Raw genomic sequence first — 21,615 nt, 5'->3', positions numbered from 1 at the left:
AAAAAAAAGAAAAAGCTAATTCTAAAAGGTTGTGTCTCGTATAATTCCATTTATATATCCTTTTTAAAGTTAAGTGGGATGGGGACACTGTGATCATTTGAATATGATGATAAAAACACAAGTGTTTCCATCTGACAAAACCCCATATACCTAAATACACCAAATACTCAGAGTCCAATTGACAGTGAGGAAGTTCAAGTCAGAGCAGCAGAGTTTAGCAATATGCATATCCCATCTGGTTTTGCAGGATGCTATCACCAGAGAAAACTAGGCAAAGGATATACAACACAGGACCTCTACGAGTTATCAAAGAACTTCCCTGGTTATGTGGGGCAATTCTGTATTCCGTCAATTATGTTTTAAATAAACGCTGATTGGTCAGTAGCCAGGCAGGAAGTATAGGCGGGACAACCAGACAGGAAGTAGAGGTGGGTCAAAGAGAACAGGAGAATCCTGGGAAGGAGGAAGCCCATTCCTCCCCAGTCCTGTCCAAACACCAAAGAAGGAAGATATGACCTGCCCCGCTGAAAAAGGTACTGAGGCCATGTGGCTAACATATACTAGAATATTGGGCTAATATAAGTTATAAGAGTTAATAAGAAGCCTGAGCTAATGGGCCAATCAGTTTATAACTTATGAAGACTTCTGTGTGATTTTCTTTGGGGCTAAACAGCATAGAACCTGGTGGGAGGACAGAAACCCCCCAACAAGCAGGCCCTCATGTTACACCCTGGATTTATAACTATCTTAAAAGAACATTTAATTTTACATGTCTATTTTAAAAAGGTTAGCCTAGTTAAGTCAGTCATCTCGGAGTCTCAGTTTCCTTAAGAACAGTATTCAAATAGTAAGGGTGGCATAGGGTATAAATTACTTACATTTGGGACATCAATTGCTACCTCTCTCATAGCACTAGGTCTGATGTCATTCATTCCTTGTAAGAAATCATTGAGGGTAATTTTCACCATACCAGCCACCTTGCTATCAGGGAGATTAGGCTGTTTTCTTAGAACTCTTCGCAAGGCATACAGACCTATGAAGAGGAAAAGAACACAAAATTGATCACTTATTCCATAAATACCAACTAAGTAACAACACTACTAACCCCAAACTCTGTGGATATTATAGCATTTACAGTACTCTGTACTTACAGGTATGTATAAAATGGAGAGGAATTAATGGTGATAGGGACAGAAATATAAGGAAGATTAAAGCACAACTCAAGTGCTTAAGTTAGGCAGCAGGAAGATGACAAACTGAAATTATATACTAGAGAACAGGTATTTTGCAAACATAAAACGATTTACAAATAACATTTACGAAGAAAATCAAAGAATAGCACTAATAGGGTGTCATTAAAACAAGTACAATAGTTGCATGCCTTTTGCTACTGCCCTTTTCCTGAATGCACTAAAACCAAGCCATGACTTTAGAGAGACTGGGAGAAGACCTGAAAGGAGGTGGAACACAAGACAGAAGATGACTTGAGAGTTAGATGCACATACATAATCTGTAATGAGTGATAATTTTACGAGGGTACTGAGGGAGATTGAAGATAAAAAGGGTAAAATGCTCGCTCAAGAAAGTTTATGGTATGGAGAACAGAAAAGCTAGAAAAGAACTAGAAAGCAAATGGCTTTTGGGTAAATTCATACCCCAAACATTGGGTCTCAGATGTAGCAAGAATAATAAAAACCCAGAGAGAGAGACAGGGGTTAAAGCTGAAGATGAGAGAAGCAGAGCAGGAAGCCACTAGAGAGACCTTTCCCTCTATCAATGCTCAGACCAAAGGGGTGACCCTCAGACTGCCTACAGTGCACTGCATCTCCACCAAACCCCAGACTCCACACTCCAGTGAATTCCTGTCTCTTCCCCTCAGTCTGCTCAGCTATATCCCTTCCTGTCTTCACCTCCCTAGTTCTGGGATTAAAGGTGTGTGACTTCCAAACACTGGGATTAAAGGTGTGAGCCACCACTCCCTAGCCAGTATGGTCATCTAGTATGGCTGCTTTGCCCTCTGATCTTAGAATACAAATAAAATATGACTACACTTACAATCTATTCAATAAACACATTGAGCGCCTGTGTATCTGAATAAAGAAAGCATGTCTATCTCTTCCAGCATAGCACTAATAGTAAGACAGATACGTACAATAGACCAATTATTGTGACATCTTAAGACTATCTCCCCTATTTAACTTCTGAAGAAACAGAAATCAAGAGGCAGAATGGATTGCCCTACCTCTTAGCTGATAAAGTATAAAACTACCATTTTAACCCAGAGCTCTGCAAGCTTTCTTCTAGTAAGCCATGTTATTTCCCTGGTCTTTAAAATGTGGAATTTTTATTAACTCAATATTTTAGTTCAAATAAAGAAAAAGTTGGTAGAATTCAAATTTTGGTGAAAAACATCAGAAACAGGTTCTTTCAGGCACAAAGCAGATACTCCCAAAATTTCTGCTTAAAAAGAAAAAAAAAAAAAGCAAGTATGAACATCTCATAGCTCTGGACACCATAGGTTAAGAATTTCTGAGTCATAAAAATCAGCATAGTTTACATAATTAATATTTTATGTTTTCCAAAAGAGGTCACTCTGCTTGTCTATGTTGTTATTTTAGAACATTATAAAATAAGGGAATAAAAAGCTATGCAGCTGGTTAGTCAGAAAGGCCGTCAGAAAGTGTCAGGATAAGACAGTCTAGGTTGTAAACAGAATGTCCATTTGAGATAAAATACTTCAAAAAGCTGCTCTTTGCTTACAAGGGTGAGCTACAAAACAAAGTCCTGGTCAAGTTGTGCACAGCACATCACACTACCTCAAAAATTAACATCTGAAATAAGTTTGACCCCCAACTATCAACATTAAATATTATAACTGGTAGGACATCAAGAAAAATCCAGTTGTTAGGTATATACTACTGCAATATTTCCAATTTTCATATTTTTCATATTTCATATTTCAACTGAAGAGACACAGAGAAGAACTAGGCCAGAAGTTACAGCCAGTGTGGCCTAAGTACTTCACGAAAGATGCTGCCTCAGTCCTACAGACTGAGACAGCCTGGAAATCCATATTCTGTATGAGGCCACAGCAGGCTTAATAAGTAACTGGAGTATTGCTGTTATCTTCTCCCTTTCACTTATCTAACCAATGTCATGGTTGCAACAGCACCTCAATATCATCTCCTCTAAGCTACTCAATTCACAAATGGAGAAGAATAAGGCTCAAACTTGACTAAGATCACAAATGAGATTTTAAATGCAAACCTACCCAACCCTTCCTCAAAACCTATTTACACGCTGGAGAGAAGTTCTCAGCAGCAGAACACTGGCTGCTTTTCCAGAAGACACATGGCAGCTCACAACTATCTCTAACTCCAGTCCCAGGGGATCTGACATCCTTTTCAGGCCTCCCTACAGGTACCGGACACATGTAATGTTTCTATTTACCAGCTCCCCCACCCAGTAGTTCTCCAATTTGGAAATTATGGCAACTTTGAGAAAATGAAAAAAAAAATATTTTTTCCATCAAAAGAAAGACATTCAAACATTCTCATCTATCTCATCTCAATTTATTTTCCTGTATTTCTTTCTTTCCCCATACTTACATGGGGCAGGTAAAAAGAATAAAACAAGGGGCTGGAGCGGTGGCTCAGCATTTGAGCATCTGCTACAGAGGACCACAGTTCTGTTTCCAGCACACCCATCAGTTGGCTCACAACTACCTGTAACTTAGGCCCAAAGGATCACATGCCCTCTTCTGGCCTCTGAGGGTACCAGTACTTGTGCACATATGCAAAAACACACATACACAAAACTAAATATAAAATAAATCCTTTTTTGAAAAGGGTAAAGGATTAAAAAAATCTTCAAAGCATAATAAATATAAATATAAATTGGTTACACAAAAGTTGCCTTCCATTCAAAATTAAAGCTCAACATAATGAAATTTCTCATTTAAAAAGAAATTTCTTCTATTACCACAAGAATTAAACCTTTTAAAAAATATAATATGAAACTATAAGGTGGATGTTGACATAATGCCACAGTAGAAAAAGAGAGTCTAGTATAGGAAAGAATGTGAAAACATGCCATATAGAGACCTGGGAATACATCTAAGACTACAGACATGCCTGATCCTCCAGAAAAACACAATGGACTTCTTTCAATAAATTAGTTGTTGAATCAACTATTTCTAAGTTATCTTCACTTAAGCATACTTTCCACAGTTGAAAATACTCTAAACTACTGCCCAGAAGAGCTTCAAAAGTAAGTACACGGGCTGCAAAGACAGCCCAGTGGGGTAGAGCATGAGGACCCAAGTCTGAATCCTAAAACTCGTGTATAGCTGGATGCAGTAGTGCCTGTTTGGAATCTCAACACTTGCAACAGCATGACACAGAGAAAGGAGAATACTTACCAGAAACTCCAGGGCCATCTAGCCTGGAAAAAATAAGCCTCCTTTGACCTCCTCACATGCACTATGGTATGTGTGTCCACACATCCTCCATTATGTCCTTATGATGCTCTTAAGCAGGCAGTGGAGGAGTTAACTAACAGCCCTCACACATTTTCAGTTAAAATGTCTCTGTAACACATCCTTGAGTTTTGCTATGATGGTTCCAACACAAACACCAGACTACTCTGTAAATAAACTGTAACTTCCTGAGTTCCAAAACAAAGTAATAACAATGTCAGCATTTCTAACACCTACACATCCTGCTATGTGTGCATGCACATACATGTTGAGGAAAATTCTAAGAGTATGTTCTACTAGAGGTAAAAATGAAAGTGTTTTTTCTTCATAATTTTCTAAGTTATGTACATTTTTATTTAATACATACATTTTATGACTAAACAAGATAAAGCTATTTCTAATTAGAAACAACCAAATTATCAGTATATACATAAACTGTCAATACAGACTCATGAGAGACAGTCACTCTCACCTGCCTCATTACACAAAGCCTTCAAGTCTGCGCCAACATATCCATGGGCATTGTTTGCCAGCCTCAGAAGCTCCGCTTTAGTGAGCAAGTGTGGCACCCTTCGGAGCAGCTTCTGGAGAATATCAAGCCGGTCCTGGGCATTAGGAACCCCGATCTCAATCTCTTTATCAAATCGTCCAGGTCTTCTGAGTGCAGCATCTAGCGCCTGAGGGCGATTTGTGGCCCCAAGAACTAATACCCGTCCTTCACTTCCTTCCTAACAAAATAAAATAAGAATGAATTACATATTTGTTTTTTAAAAAAATAGAGAGGTGAAAACTGACTCTGGAAAAGAATGACTAGGATGGTCTAGAATATTAAGCATTAATCCATATACTTCCACTAACAAATTTTATTTCTAATAAACTTTTATTAAACATTTATTAACTTTAGAATAGCTATTTCAAAGTTTGGTCAAAATACTTTTTATCTGATAAAGCTTTCTAGTAGTTAAGTAGTTTTTCCTCTACTTAGAAGTGAAGGTTACAACCTAAATAGTATTCATACAGAACCAGGCTTAACTAACAACTTATCTAAAAATTCTTTCTCACACATCAACTGTTTTCTTTCAGAGACCAAAATTTTCAAGAGTGTGCTGTGATATAATCTTTTTGTAGACTGTAAATATGTATTACTCTTCTTGATTAATAAAATGCTGACTGGCCGATGGCTAGGCAGAGTCTCAAGAGTCAGAGGAGACACTATGAGAAGCAGAGTAAGCAGGGTGGAAAGTACATACAAGAGGTAAACGAGCCTGGGGCAGTACATAGATTAATAGAAATGGGTTACTTTAAGTTATAAGAGTTAGCTAAAAACAAGTCTAAGCTATTGGTCAAGCATTTAAAATTAATATTAAGTCTTTGTGTGGTTATTTGGGAGCAGCTGCCAAGGCACAGAGACGTCGGCCTACAGGAACAGGTCTTTTCCTCCTACCATGTAAGGCCTGCTTAAAGAAACATCTGACTGAATACAAAAATTCACATTATTTTCACATATTCATTTCCCACCAATGGGAAATAAAAATCGAACATTCCTTTTGCTTTTTACTGTGCAAAAGGAAGGTGTGGGACTATGTGCTGTCTAAGATTTCTCTTGGTGCTAACATACTGTGAATCTAAGAACGTTGGCCATTTTCAATCTAATCTAAGAAGTACATTTTTCTGGTTAACAGATGTCAAAAGTCTGACAGAATTTTCCTCTACTCCTGTTTCTATTAGTCATTTTCAGAATTAGCATATCATAGCTTTGACTAATACACAAATATAAAGCAGGCTGTAGTCACGCATTTCAGAGGCTGCGAGAAAAGAACTGAGTTTTTAAGACACTTGAGTTATACAGCAAGGCTCTACCTCAAGAAGAGAAAGAGAATCATGAATTACGAGAATAACTCAGATTTTAGGACACCTTGGGCTACACAGCAAAACATATCTCAAGGCAAAAAAAAAAAAAAAAAAAAAACTCATGAACTTATTAAAATTTAGTTTATTGAGACACATCTCACTTAGCCAAGGCTGGCCTTATATACACTACATACCTGGCCTTGACATGATCGTCCTTCCTCAGCCTCCTTAAGAACTGGGACTACAAGCATATACCATAATATCCAGGGAAACTTAATAAAATTCACTAAGATTTAATAAGGAATCTTCTTTACTGACGTGTCTTGGGTTTTATATTAATATCACGTGACACACACACACACAAATATATCTTGGTAAATTATTTATGTAATAGAAAAACATGCCAGGCTATGTGGGTCTCTTAGTTACTAAGCAATTTACAGAAGCTAATTACTTGTTAACCCAGCTTCATGCTTGATTTTCCCTCACCCTGATACACACACACCCAGATACGTTTGGTAGGTGTTGCTACTGCATACTCTAAATGCCAGTGTTAGACTTACTGAGCCAATGCCATCCATTAATGTTAAGAGTGAGGCTACAACTCTCTTTTCCACTTCATTCTGAGCACCTTCTCTTTTAGGGCAAAGTGCATCCAGTTCATCAATAAAAATAATTGATGGGTGCCTAAAAACAAATGCATTACATTTCAATTTTATTTATCAATATTAAAAACAAAATCACTCAAATGCTAAATAAAAAAAAAAAACTTCAATTATTTCTAGTGCAAAGTTATCAACCTCACATTCTAGCCTATCTGCCTTTCATAAAAGACCTCTGTGTGACCTGGGGAAGGGTAAGAGTAAGTAAAAGAAAAACCAGACGATTCCAAAGATTCACAGTAGTGGCAAGATGCTTCAAAGACATAGACAAAATGTCAGAAGGTACACAGCTCCAGTCACCTGTCTCTGAGCCGAAGGAGGAAAAACAGAAGAACCACCTGCAACCCCCACTTTTCAAAGGGAGACTAGTGAAAAGACACAAGCAACATGGAACAAGCCCAGAGCTTGCAAAAGCCTGAAAGCCAGTTGTGGTTGTCAGGGAGACAGCATTTCTTCAGCAGATGGGTCAGCAAAGAGAAATCCCATTTTATGTACGACACTAAGGACAAGACTGGGGAAGATCTTGAGAGAAAACCCATTATTCGGAACTGTCGGAAAGTGAAGCAAAGCCAAAGCCCTAAGAGGCAGTTATGGAAAGCCTGAGGCCAAATACTAACAAGCTGAAGCAGCTCTGCTCTGGCAATGGAGTGCACAGAGAAAGACAAGCCTGACTTGGGGGCCAAGAGTAGAACTTATATACTTATAATAACTCTGGCATCTGGCATGTCATACCATAGCCCTGAGCCTAAGTAGACCAACTTAGGGCACATAATGAAGCCAAGAAAGCCCTTGGTCAACACAACACAAAATGGGGGAAACTAAAAGCATTTCCTCTAAAATCAGGAGCAATACAAATGTATTTACCCTCACTACTCCTTCTCAATACAGTACTCAGACACAGGGACAGCAGTAAGTAAGAAAAATAAGAGGGGCAGCTGGGGCTGTAACTCTGTTTACATCCATGAAGCCCTAGGATCAATCCTCAGTATCATCAAAAAGGAAAGGGAAAGTAAAAGGGAAGAGGTGCAAACAAAAAGGGAAAAGTCCCAAGTATCCTTACTCCCAAATGACATAATCCTACATATAAGAACTTAGAAGCTATAGCAGGAAACTTAAGACATGGTGAGCAGGTTCAGCTAAGTACCAATACAAAATTACATGAAAACCAGTACCTTTCTATACAGTGATAACAAATTTTCCCAGAGAGAATCAGAACAACTAAACCAACTCACATCCAATTACAGTGACTTAGACAAAGAAAAACCTAGGAAAAAAAATCTAGCCAAGGAGGTGAAAAAAACTACATGAAAACTTCAAGACACTGAAAAAGATAAAGAAGGCAAGAGAATATGAAAGACCTTCCATGTTATGGATTGACAGTTAATACTATTAAAATCGTTACAAAGGTCACTAAAAGGAACCTATAGATTTCATGTACTCCCTATCAAATTCTAGTGACATTCTTCATAGAACTAGAAAAACATTCCAGCATCCATAGAAAATAAGACTCCATAATGGCTAGCTATAAATGTCAACTTAACACAACCTAAAATCACTCTACAATTTCAATGAGGAACTATCTAAATTGAATTGGTTCTTGGGCATGTCTCTGAGGAACTCTGTCTGAAGTAAATCCATAGGAAAGACACCATTCCCTACATGCCCTGAACCGTTAAAGAGTGGAAAACTCAAGCTGAGCACAAGCAAGCAAATGTTGATACATTCATTTCTTTCTGCTCTTGACCATGGACTTGATATGACCAGCTGAGCTGAGCTGCTACTTGACTTTCCCACAATAATGGACTACAACCTAGAACTGTAAGCTAAGGGGAAAAAAAAGGAAAACATGAAAATAAAAAGACCCTTGTCCCACTTAGTTGCTTTCTATCTGAGTATTTTATCACAGTAACAGAAATAAAGGATAGGACAGACCTCTGTGGCACACCATCACATCCAAAGTCATAGTAAGCAGAAATAGGAACACTGGACTACCAGGTTCTAATCTCAGACTACTACAGACCCACAGTGAGAAAAACAGCATGAACGCCTGAGAGATGGCTCAGCAATTCAGAGCACTTGGGGAGCCTTGCAGATGAAGTGGGTTTGATTCTCAGTACCCTGGGGACTCACAACAGTCTGCAATTCCAATTCCAGGGGATCAGATGCCCTCTTCTGAGGCACTGCATGCAAGTGGTAGACAGACATACATGCAGGGAAAACGTTCATACACATAAAAATAAACAAATCTTGAAAAACAAAACAACAAAAAAAACCCAGCACAGTACTGACACAAAAACAGACAGAGACTAATGGAATAAAGGACACGACAATACTCATACAATTTTTAACAAACATGTCTAAAACAACTGTTGGATTAAAAAAAAAAAAAACCTGGAAAATTAAATACCCACATGTAGAATGAAAATATTTCATATACTACACCAAAACATATGCAAAGGTTTAAAAACTACTAGACCTGAATCCTGAAAATGCTATAGGAAATCATGGGCAAATACTTTTAAGAGTCAGTACAGACAAACACTTTCTGGAAAAGACTCTAATAGCACGGGAAATGTTACCGAGAACCAACAAAAGCAGTCTATTCTCCTGCGATGAATCTCTACTCAGCCTGTTTCCTTCATTGTCTTAATTCTTCTACTTTATGTCATGTAGTAACTTCTTTATCAAACTTCCAAAAACAGATAACATTTCCTGAAGTCTCCCATCAATCTCTAAGGCCATCACTATCTGTGTTACTCCTTAGTTTTACATAAAGTGCCACTATTTTTCACTAAATAGAGTTTCAATTATTAATTCGAAAACATCAAATATTAACAGTACCGTAGAGTGGCTTCAGCAAATATCTGGCGTAACCTTGCTTCAGTCTCACCATAGAATCTGTAAGGAATAAAAAACATGTAGTGTTTTGCATTTCGTAGTATTTATAAGATTTTTTTTCTATAAAAAGGTGGTCTGAATTTTCAAGCATTTCTAAAATACTTAAAATTACTTTTATTTTCAAATTTTGTGCATAATATAAAGCAAAATTAGAAGCAAATATAAAATATCAGCATTTGGGGAATGAAGGCAAAAAGATCGAAAGTAAAGGTCAGGCTAAGCTACATAGGTAAGACCATGCCTCAGAAAAAGAGGGGCAAATTTAAAATACTCAAAAACAGTTTAAAGCATGGACTATCTAGGCAAAAATATAACACAACTATTTAAGAAGCCACACCTGAAATATATAAACTTAGTAGTGAACATTTACTTTAAATCATATACCTACTTGCTTATAATTTCCGGACCATTAATTACAGAAACATAAGCTCCAACCTCATTAGCAACAGCCCTAGCAATCATTGTCTTCCCAGTGCCGGGAGGACCATAGAGTAACAACCCTCTAGGTGCTGGAATTCCTACAAGAAAAAAAAAAAAAAAACACAAAAATACACAGTGCATTCAGTATGATTATTAATTTTCTTGTTAAACTGCCACACAACTTCCAACATAAGTTAGAAATGGAATCCTACTTCTCCCTACTTCCCAGAAAGATGTACTATCTATCCCAAATCCTGAGCCCAGCAATGACTTTCTCTATCTCTACAAATCACAGTGAGGGAAGCATGAATTTTTTTTGGTGTTTTTGTTTGTTTTTTAAAACAGAGCCCTTGTCTTGCGCCATCTCAGGTAGCACAGTTCAGCAATCAGAACACAACATAATTTCTTCCAAGTTGTACTCTTAATACAAAAATTACTAAAAAAAAATACACAAATCCATGAGTTCCTTTTACATATGTGAAGATTCATAAGAAAGGGGAAAAATGGGTGGCACTAAATAAGAAATAGAAGCACAGAATTTGTACAACAACATGCAGAACTAGCTCTTGAGTTTCCTAGGAGTGAGTTACTTCGTTAACTACTTGCTTCAAAGCAGACACATAAAGAACTAAATTTCCTAACAAGGTTTAACTGAACCATGACTATCTGCTTATTTCTCTAGACATTATGTCTTATCTAGCATAACAAGATACTTTCAGCCAGGCGATGGTGGCACACACTTTATTCCCAGCACTCAGGGAGGTAGAGGCAGGCGAATCTCTGTGAGTTTGAGGATAGCCTGGTCTACAGAGTGAGTTCCAGGACAGCCAGCTGGAGATACAAAGAGGAAACCCTGTGTCAAAAAATCAAAAATAAAATAAAATAAAGATATTTTCTGAAGATTCAGTCCACCAACATTGGGTAATATGCTAACACAGGGGACACACCTGTCACTCACACAAAGACCAACCATCGGGAAAAGCCATACAACTATCATCTCCCAAAGCCAGTACAACACACGACACAGAAGCTAAGGACAAGAGGATGAGGAGTTGTATCAGAGTGGGGCTAACCAACTGCCTGAGTTTGAATGGGACACGAACATAGCAAACTAAAGGTGACATACCGTAACTCTTGAAAAGTTCAGGCTGCTTGAGAGGCAGTTCAATTATTTCTCTTATTGCTTTCAGCTGACTGTTTAAGCCTCCAATCATGTCGTAAGTTACTTTGAATTGGCTGTCTTGTTCTTTTGAATTTGTACAAATTTTTTTAAGGTTGATTTTTGTTGTTGAAGAAATAAAATAAAATGTATCAGTATTGTTCTTTGCCCCTGCATTGGTAGACTTCAGTAGTTTCTCTTCACTGATAGGCTGTGTATTTCCTTCTCTGGATGAATCAAAACTACATTTAAGTCCAAGTCCACTGCCATCTCTGGGGCTCTGTGTAACATCCGACAAAACTTCCCCAGCTTCATTCATAGTCCTGTCATTAGCGGATTTACAGGGGGTACTCTGTGACACTGGGCTCTGAGGTTCTTTCAGATCTAACTGGCTGAGCTGGAAAGATATATCCACGTCACTGCTCTCCACGCTAGAATGTTCAGATGCCACTCCCTGGGTGTCAGAGGCACTCTGAGGCTTTCCCAATGTCGTGCCATCTGTCCCTTTTACTTGCAAGACTTGTAACTTGCAGAGTCGTCCATAGAATGTACAGTACAGGAAGTTGCCTGGTAAAACAATCTTGCCATCTAAAAAAACAATTGATTAAATATATAGACATCAGCATAATTTTCCCATTTAACAGCTTTAACAGCAACTTACTTGCTATTAACAAACCTGGAACACTAATAAAGAAACTGTCACAAAAAATAGAGGGGATAAATTCCCCTGACACAGTACCAGATGTATAAAAAACTCATTCTTCCAAATCCTATACACCAGTAAATCTAAAATTCTAGAAATCATAGCAAAAAAGATCCATTTTTACCAACTAAGCTTAAATGAAACATTCAAACCATCACTGCAATGTTCCTCATTGGAAAATGTGCAAGCACAAAGGTTAAAAGTCTCAGTTTAGTCACTTACGTGGTGTACGCAGACAAACATTCATGTACAACACAATCACAATAAATAAGTTAATCTTTAAAAGTAAAGTGCTTACTGAGCAAACACACGGACTCGAGCACAGATCCCTAGCATCTTTATGCACCCCTGTAATCTCAGCCCCAGAGAAGCAAACAGGAAGGCTTCCTCATCAACTAGTCTAGCTGAACCCACCGACTTCAGGTTCAGTCAAAGACTCTAAATAAATAAAGAAGGTGGGGACTGAAACACCCAGTGTCGACCTCTGGCCTCCATGTCTACTCAAGCACACACATGCATGTACACACAAGCATGCACTCATGTATGGAGAAGAGAAAGTCCTGAGTGACTGACGCCTTGGGTCAGTGTGTACTGCTGACATGTGCACAGCTATGAGAAGGACTCCAAAGTCTCAAACCCATTTTAAATTGGCAAAGCTATTTACCATATGGACCAGGTTCAAAGTGAGGAGAGCAAAGCTTTCCTGGGGGTCCAGGTGAGAGTGTGTTTACACTAGCAACTGCAGCTTCCTCTTCCTCCCAGATGTTTACAGCCTGAGACTGTCTACCTACAGACACTTCCTCCTGAGATTAGCCCTCTTTGTTGTACCTAATAAAATACTGAGATTTCTGTCTGGTGGAAGTAGCAATTGCTACTTCATCAGAGTGAGCACATTAGACCCAAGCTTTTCTGTATATGTCTCTCTGTGTTTGTCTTTTCTTCATTCCCTTACCCCTATTTAGGGTGTCAGGACCGAAACCACTGCGGCACAATACATGCATGCATGCATGCACATACACACACAGGGAGAGAGAGAGGGAGAGGGAGAGAGAGAGAGAGAGAGCGCGCGCTTTACTTCTACCACCAGCTTTGTCTTCAAATGGGTATTTGAAGAATGAAAATAGTCTGGGCCGGAGAGATGGACAAAAATAAGAGAATAGTCACTTAGTTATTTAAAAAAAAAAAAAAAGAGTCTACAAGCACTGTTTGTTGCTTTGTTGCTTAAAACTGAAGACAATTTAAAATACTATCTCACCTAGTTTTCTCAGAATACAACCAGTCAGTTCTTCTTCGTTAATTTCCTTATCTTTGTCACTACAGAGAGAAAAGAAAAACAAACAGAAATCAGCATTAGGTACATTAAAAACTAAACCACAGAAAAAGTGCCAAGCATGGCTGTTACAGAACAGAAGAACAATTTGTCTAAAACCTAAAAGCAAAAGGCACAATTTAGGCAGTTTTTTATACTTTCCAGATACATATTTCTTGCAGGAAAATATCTTCAGTTTGATGCTACAGAAGGTTAAGGGCAGTGATCTTCAAAACGTAAGGTAATATTCATTAGGAGACCACAAAACCATAAAAACCAATCCCATATGAAATGTCAGAGCACACTGCATGGAAATGGTAAATACTGTTCTATAAAACATTTTCTTATATACATATACTTCATGTACATGTATCATATACATGTAAGTATAGCTATCCACCTATCTAGATACATTCATGAACCATGCATGTTAAATCATAATGAGAAGGGTATTTCTGTGTGTGTCAGTCAAACACATGTGAAAACACACTCGCCTAAACTGATTACTCCATTTCTGAACTTGCCTAGAAGAGAGAAAGGCTTTTATTCACAGCTAACTTCATCCCTTTTGCATAATTTACACATTAGATCTTCAGGAAAATCAAATCCTGTACAGTGCATTACCTGAAGAGGTGGCAAGTAGGGAAAAATAGGTACTAACTGCAATGAAAATTGATTCTGAAGGATATGCCTAAGAAAAACATAGGGCTCATATATTTGAATACTTCTGTTGAAGGGTCTCTGATTGGTAGAAATTTGGGATCATCCTAGTAATCACTGTCTCCACCAGAAGAGCTGTATACAGGAGTACAGGAAGTAGGCACATCTAATACCACTGCACCTACTTTTAAAAGCCTGTTTATAAACAGTTTCCAAAGGGCTAAAGAGAAGATTCGGAGGGTATCTGTTGCCCAAACAACAGGACCCTACTTCGGATCTCCAGCACCCACATAAAAGTTGGGCTTATAACCGCAACACTGCAAAGGAAGATATAATAGATGAATGTCTTGGAACTTTCTAGCCAGCAAATCTACCCAAAATGGCATACTCCAGATTCAATGAAAGAGAAACAAATGAATGGACAGATAGACACAAACAGACAAAAATAGAGTGAGATGAATGAGAAAGACATCCACACTTGTACACAAAAGAGCACACCTCCAGCCCTGCATACATTTGTATACACATGCACACACACCCCACAAAAGAAAATATTTAAAATAATTACGTAAAGTTTTCAAACACTCTCTTCCTCTTCCATGTGTCAGCAGGAATTTGTAAACAGAGGAAGCCACAATTGTCCAACTGTCAGTGACCCATAGAACAGAGGCAATTTTGTGCCAGGGGAGACTGATTAACAAGCTCATTTAATTGAAATATAAACTGTATTAATATGGCCAAAACTCCTATCTGTGAATGCTATGTTACAAATTCATTTTATTGAAGATTAATTTTAACATGCAGAATTCATAGTAATTGTGGTTGCTATGGATGTGACAGCACCCCAAAGTTTGGGTCATCTATTAACTATATCGTCAACTGAGGTAGACTAAGGTGATACTCTGCCTTTTGTTTCAGCTCTGACTCAGAGATAATGCAGGACAGATGTGGTACAGTGCAAAATATAGCTCTGGGGCCAGTCAGAGGGGGTTTGAACTCAACTCCACATGGAGATAGCCTCGGGCAAATTTCTTAACATAATGGTGCTCCTGTTCCGATGCAGCCTACATAGAATCCTATCAGAACTAGGTATTCAAGATCACAGTCTATGTAAAAGATATACAGCTATACAAATTCCTCACCAAGAACAATGGCTCTGTTTTCTCTATCAGTGTGAAGGAAAGAAACCTCAGAGAACATAACTACCACAAATAAACAATGAGAATCAACTACATACTTAGTTTAACTTAAATTGAATTATATTTGTAAAACACCAAATCAAGTTATACTTATATTACTTTTAAGATTTGTTTTTTTTTTAAATATATGTGTATTTTGCCTTCATGTATGCGGACACACAATCTAAGTGCCAGAAGGCACTGAATATCCTAGAACTAGAAAAACAGGTGACTAGAAAACCATGTGGGTGCCAAGAACAAAACCTGAGCCATCTTACAAGAGCGCCAAATACTCTTAACCCCTGAGCAGTCTCTCTGGCCCTTACTTATTTACTTTATTAAGTGAATAAAAGACAGTTACAAATTTGAAGAACAGGTATAGATAAAAGTCATTTCCATTAGAAATAGCTCCAATATCACTAATAAAATTCTTTGGCTACCCTGATTTAAATGACTGATAATCCTAAGTGGAAATTAACTTTCTTGTTTACATTCTGCTGCCCTATTTAAAATGTAATTTTTTAAAGAAATCAAAATTTGAAAACCAAGATATCATTTAAATCCACAGTCTTTTAAAATCATTCAACACTGCTCAGCCCCAATAAGGTGAGACTAGTTCAGACAATGACCAGTGCTAACTCCAGTCAACAATGACTACTTCCTGTCTCGCTGTTTCAACACATTCGGATGATAACCTGCTTTAACAGCAACAGTGCCACCAAGTATCTCATGTAACACACAACTTACCCATTTCATTTGCCTCAAAGGGGTAAATAAACCAGTCACAGACTTATGAGCCCAGCAATTGAGAGGAAGACAAGAGGATCATGAGATGGAAGCCAGCCTGGGCTACCTAGTGAGATCCTAAATCAGGGAGGGGTAGTACACAGACAGAAATAGATACCTTGAAAGGCATGACAAGAAAATAAAAATCAAAAGGATAAATGCATGTTTGTTCATTCTTACCAATGTGTGCAAGTGACGTGTTCTTTGCTACCTTTCTACTGTGGTGATAAAGCACCATGACCGAGGCAACTTATAAAAGAACCCATTTAATTTGGGGGTTCTAGAGGGCTAGAGTCCATGACCATCATGATGGGAGCACGGCAGCAGGCATGGTAGCCAAGGTGCTGGAAAAGGAGCTGAGAGCTCACAACTGATCCATAAGTACAAGGCAAAGAGAGAGCGAGTGGAAATGGTGTGGGATCTTGAAACCTCAAAGGCCACCCTCATGACATACTTCCTAATCATTGCTAAAATAGTTCCACCAACTGAGGACAAGCATTCAAATATATGAGACTATGGAGGTCACTCTCATTCAAACCAGCACACATGTATAAGCATCTAATATATAAAACTGATTCTCGATATTAATAGTCTTTGCTTTTGTTATCCAAAACAATGTTCGTTAAGGAGTTCTGAAATGTACATTAACTGTTCTGAAAACAGTTTCCTGTTTTCAAAGGGGGCAGAGGGATGATGCCAAAACCCAAGTATGGAATATACAAAAAAAGAAAACATTTTAAACTCAAGATAACAAATTTTTTTTTGATTCTTACACATACATTACCTAAATTATTACTAAGCTGGCATTAAATTATCAAAAGGCTCTATTTATTAAAGCAAATTTGGGTTAGACTTTCATCAGCAATCAATTTAACTCAAAATCCTATTGGAGGATGGGTGAGACACTATATTCACCCTTCAGTAGGAGCAATTTAAAACTCTTGGTAGTAACAGGTCTTTGTTTTTACTTGGTTGAATGTGAGCAATCAAGTTCTTTGTTTGAACTATCAGTTAAAATTATTTCTTGAGCTGCCTACAGTGACATGTATCTAAAATACTCAAAAGGAGGAAGTAGGAGCAAGCCAGACTGAGCTAAAAAGTTGAAGAAAAACTGCCTCAAAACACAGACAAATAAAAACACATGGAGACAGTTCAGTTGCTAAAAGAACTTGCTACTATTCTAGAGTCCTGTGTTCAGGTTCCAGTACCCACATGGCAGTTCACAAGCACCTGCAATTCCAGTTTCAAGGAATCCTATTCTTTCTTCTGGCCTCGGCAGGCACCAAGCACAGGCACACATATGATGTACATACATACACACAAGCAAGACCTCATACACATTAAAAATAAAATGAAAAACATTTCTTTTTGTAGCTAATTAACAAAGAGACCACAAGCAAAGGTGCAAAAAAATATAAGATGCACAAGCTGAGCCATCAAATGGGACACATCTATGGCATCCTCTCTTCTGAAGACTCAGAGATCACTGTGGAAGAGGGGACAGAAAGAGCGGGTAAGAGCCAGAGACAGTGGATACAAAGAAGCAGTATCTTCTGGACACAGCAGAGAGTTGCCTATATGAACTAACTAACCGTCACTGCGACACCATGCACATGGCCTGTAGAAGAACAAGCCATACCAAATCTCAGCAGGAAGAAGGGAATTGGGCACAAAACCCTGCCCCTAGACCTGAAGCTATTGGGAGAGCAGCTGCTAGCTGCTAGGAGAGGAAGAGCCAGTTTTATCTAAGAATGTAGACCCTGGTTAGTCAATGTTGCTCCAGTAGAAGGCTACATATCCAAGGGCATGTGGGCAGCACAAATTAGTGCTTACAAAAAGAACATAAACCTAGGTGGGTAAGGAATGAAGAGATGGTGAAGGGGAGGTGAATACGGCTGAGATACATTGTATTCAATTCTCAAAAGAATTAACAACAAAAAATAAAAAAATATATTTCTGGGGGTTATGCCTCATTAAGAAGTTAATTTATGCTTTGTTAATTATAAAGTAGTTGACATTTTCATATTAGAATAAATATTCTTCAGTGGCAAAGAGAAAAGAACGATTTCTTAGCTAGTCACAATAAGCTGTAAGTGCCTTGATTTAACTGCAAGTTAATAATAAATAAAATACACTGCTAAGTATTCAGTTATAATCCCTTCACTTAAAATGTCAGGGCTACTTAACTACAGGGCATCAGAGTCCCTTATACATAAATTGTAGCCACCCATTTGGCCAATGCTATCATAGTGTATCACTACTCATTTAACATGTGGCTATCAAGGCTAGAAATGGGAGTATGAGTATAAGCAAAGCCCTGGTTTCCACCCCAAACACAAAGGAGAAATTTTCCAGTATCTATTGGCTAGCCAGGTGGATCACAAGTTCAAGGTCAGCCTGGACTATATGGTAAGAACTTGCTTCAAACAGACAAATGAGCTACAAATATAGCAGACATGTTGGATTTTTTTTTTTTTTTGGTTTTTCGAGACAGGGTTTCTCTGTGGCTTTGGAGCCTGTCTTGGAACTAGCTCTGTAGACCAGGCTCCGAACTCACAGAGATCCGCCTGTCTCTGCCTCCCGAGTGCTGGGATTAAAGGCATGTTGGATTTTAAAGATTTGATTTAGAAAAGGAGCCAGAGTGTGTATGTGTGAATAAATCCATTTCTTCATCTATTTAGAAAACCCAAAATGAACATGTTTATATTTCTCCTTTTATTTTAAAAGATCTATTTATTTTATTTTAAGTTTTGCTAGCATGTATGTCTGTCTTGTGTACCACATTTGTACCTGGTGCTCCCCAAGGTCAAAAGAGGGCTTTGGATTCAATGGAACCAGAGTAATGGATGGCTGTGATCCATCATGTGAGTGCCGGGAACCAAAGCTGGGTCTTTCCAAGAACTCTTGACCACTGATCCATCTCTCCAATCCCTTTCACTACATTTCCTTTGGGCAGCTTTGAGCTAGATAGTCACCAAAGAAAAGAACCAAACCTCAGTGCCAAGTCCATTTCCTGAGCCTGGAGCACAGCTCCCAAAAGAGGCTGGACTCGAATGGTCTCTCCAGCTTTCACACCCACATTCTTCTGTGCCATTTCGCTCAGGCCTACTTTGCCTCCAGGAAATCCTGCAACTGGCCAGGCCGTATAAACCTACTCAGAGAAAAAAATAACAATATCAGAAAATCAGTACATATAATACCATCAATTTATAAGGAAGGAAATGTTAAGCACATCCACTACACAGAAAACAATCATTATTCCCAAACAGTATCTCACACAACCTGTAGTGGGATAAACTGCAATTCAAAAATATAAAACGAAATCTTATGTAAGTTCGCAAATTATTTTTAACGACTATTACATCTTCTCTGAAGAAGCTCATAGTGAGATGATAGAAGGCAGACTTTAAAAAAGACAAAAACATTAATAGATGGTAATAAGTAAAGGAGAAAAATATTAAAAGCAGGATAACTTGTAATGAACACAGTCCGGTACTTCCTCTCTATGACACATTGCAAACAGTGGCTCAGCTGGGTGGTTGTGGTGCATGCCTTTAATCCCAGCACTCGGGAGGCAGAGGCAGGTGGATCTCTGTGAGTTCGAGGCCAGCCTGGTCTACAAGAGCTAGTTCCAGGACAGGTACCAAAGCTACAGAGAAACCTTGTCTCAAAAATAAAACAAAACAAAACAAACGAACAAAAGGAGTCTCTTTAATCCTGGGTCTTAGGGCTGAAGAGTGTAAACTGTTTGCTATGCAAGTATGAGGACCTGGGTTCAACTTCCAGAACCCATGGAAAAAGCCAGGTGTGGTGGCTCACACTTGTAATCTCAGTGCTGAGGAGGCACTGGGTCTCTCGAGCACACATGCCAAATAGCACAGACACATCTATGAGTTCCAGGTCAAATGACGGGACCCATCTCAAAAATGAGGTGGGGCAACCAAAGAAACATCTGTGGTCTCTACATGCATAGGAACACATACACACACATTCTCATGAAAGAACACACAAACATCTCCATGGATGAAAGAAGCAGAGAGCAGGGAACGGGGGTTATGGCAGAGGCAGGAATTGGCAACAGGCAGAGTCAGGCTGCTGAAAATCTGGGGAAAGCTCTGGTCTTGAAGTCCTCATCCACATGACATCAAGGAGAAATACTGGCAAATCCAGGGAGACTCAGTAAGTATTTGTATGTAGGGCAGATGCTCTTCATGCCTCAAGACCACATTTCTGCACAGAAATGTACTTAACGACTAGGAGAAACAAAGCTTAAAGGGACACGGGCACTACCTCCCTGTAAAAAACACAAAAAAAGCAATGGCCCTTTCTCTACGGTATTTGACTGACTACTAAGTACATGACAGACTTATTTTTCTAAAGATTTATTACTTTAATTATGTATATGTACATATGTGTGGTGTGAGGGTATATGCACACGGGCTGGTGTCCACAAAAGCCAAAGGCATCGGGTTCCCAAAGAGCTGAAATTATAAGCAATTGTGAGCTGCCTGATGTGGGTGCTAGGAACTGAACTCATGTTCTTCGGAAGAACATATTCTAACTGCTGAGCCATCTCTACAGCTCTCTTTAAAAGTATATTTTTTTAGAGTCAGCAAGTGGTTCAATAGGCAAAGACACTTACCACCCCCAAGCCTGACAACCTGAGTCTGACTCCTGAGAAAGACATGGAAAGAATCAACTCCTGATTCACATACACAATTAAAAACTTCTGTTCACTGACTCCTGACTGTATTCAAAGTTAAAACCAGAAGGATTTCCAATGTTTCTAGTAAAAGGATAAGGAATTTTACCTCCTGCTTTCCATCCAAACTGGTAAGGAGCACTGGTCGGCCTATACATATGTTTGCAGACTTCATAGTATTAAGTCCAAGATGAACAAGGGAATTCTGGAATGTCTTAGGAACTTTGCCATCTACTATAAGAGAAAAGAGAATTTATTTTATACTCTCTTATAACTGAAATTAAGGCATTTTTAGAATAAATGAAAATCCTATATTCATATAAACATACTATTGAGTTTATCATTTCCTGAAGAAATCCTCTTTTTTTAAACTAATGTAAAACCCAACTTTTTGGAATGCTTACTGGTAAATTGTGAGAATAACCTACAAAGTTTAACGTAAGGAGAAGAAATCTCTTGGTTCATTAAGGACATATTGTGACTGGGGAATATTAACTCAGAGTAGAGCACTTCTCTTAGCATGGCCAAGGCCTCAGGTTCTGTCCTCAGCATTGTCACAAATGGCACCAACTACAAAAACTAACTATACTTCCAAGAGTCTCTGCACTTAGCGCAGAAAGAACCAAGTAAGGTGCTAGATTTCAAAGACTACAACCGGAACATCTATCTGCCTCCAGAGGTTTGTTTTCCCTTCTGAACCACATAATCCAGGATTTCAAAACCTTCCTAAAAAAAAAAAAAAAACAAAAAAAAAACCAAAACCTCCACATCTCCCTGCTAATGGAGCTCATGTACAAATTTTCAGCCAAG

General features: G+C 38.5%; 1 protein-coding gene across 4 annotated transcripts in view; it reads right to left on the bottom strand.

The window, feature by feature from the left end:
* The window catches only part of Afg2a (AFG2 AAA ATPase homolog A), a 155,106-nt gene that overhangs the window by 129,588 nt on the left and 3,903 nt on the right, over positions 1-21,615 (bottom strand). For 2 of the 4 annotated variants that reach the window (XM_050138278.1, XM_050138280.1), the window contains exons 2-10: positions 20,915-21,039; positions 19,097-19,254; positions 13,426-13,484; positions 11,435-12,055; positions 10,277-10,406; positions 9,832-9,888; positions 6,892-7,015; positions 4,950-5,205; positions 879-1,033 (exon numbers count right to left, since the gene is read on the bottom strand). In XM_050138278.1, the coding sequence (XP_049994235.1) occupies positions 879-1,033; positions 4,950-5,205; positions 6,892-7,015; positions 9,832-9,888; positions 10,277-10,406; positions 11,435-12,055; positions 13,426-13,484; positions 19,097-19,254; positions 20,915-21,039 (1,685 nt within the window). The remainder of the gene's footprint in view (positions 1-878; positions 1,034-4,949; positions 5,206-6,891; positions 7,016-9,831; positions 9,889-10,276; positions 10,407-11,434; positions 12,056-13,425; positions 13,485-19,096; positions 19,255-20,914; positions 21,040-21,615) is intronic. The other 2 variants (XM_050138279.1, XM_050138281.1) reach the window with 2 other exon arrangements.

Source organism: Alexandromys fortis, unplaced genomic scaffold (assembly GCF_014885135.2).
Source record: "Alexandromys fortis isolate MF-2015 unplaced genomic scaffold, M_Fortis_MF-2015_v1.1 scaffold_15, whole genome shotgun sequence".
In the NCBI taxonomy this organism is placed as follows: domain Eukaryota; kingdom Metazoa; phylum Chordata; class Mammalia; order Rodentia; family Cricetidae; genus Alexandromys; species Alexandromys fortis.
This window is presented reverse-complemented; position numbering and strand designations above follow the sequence as displayed.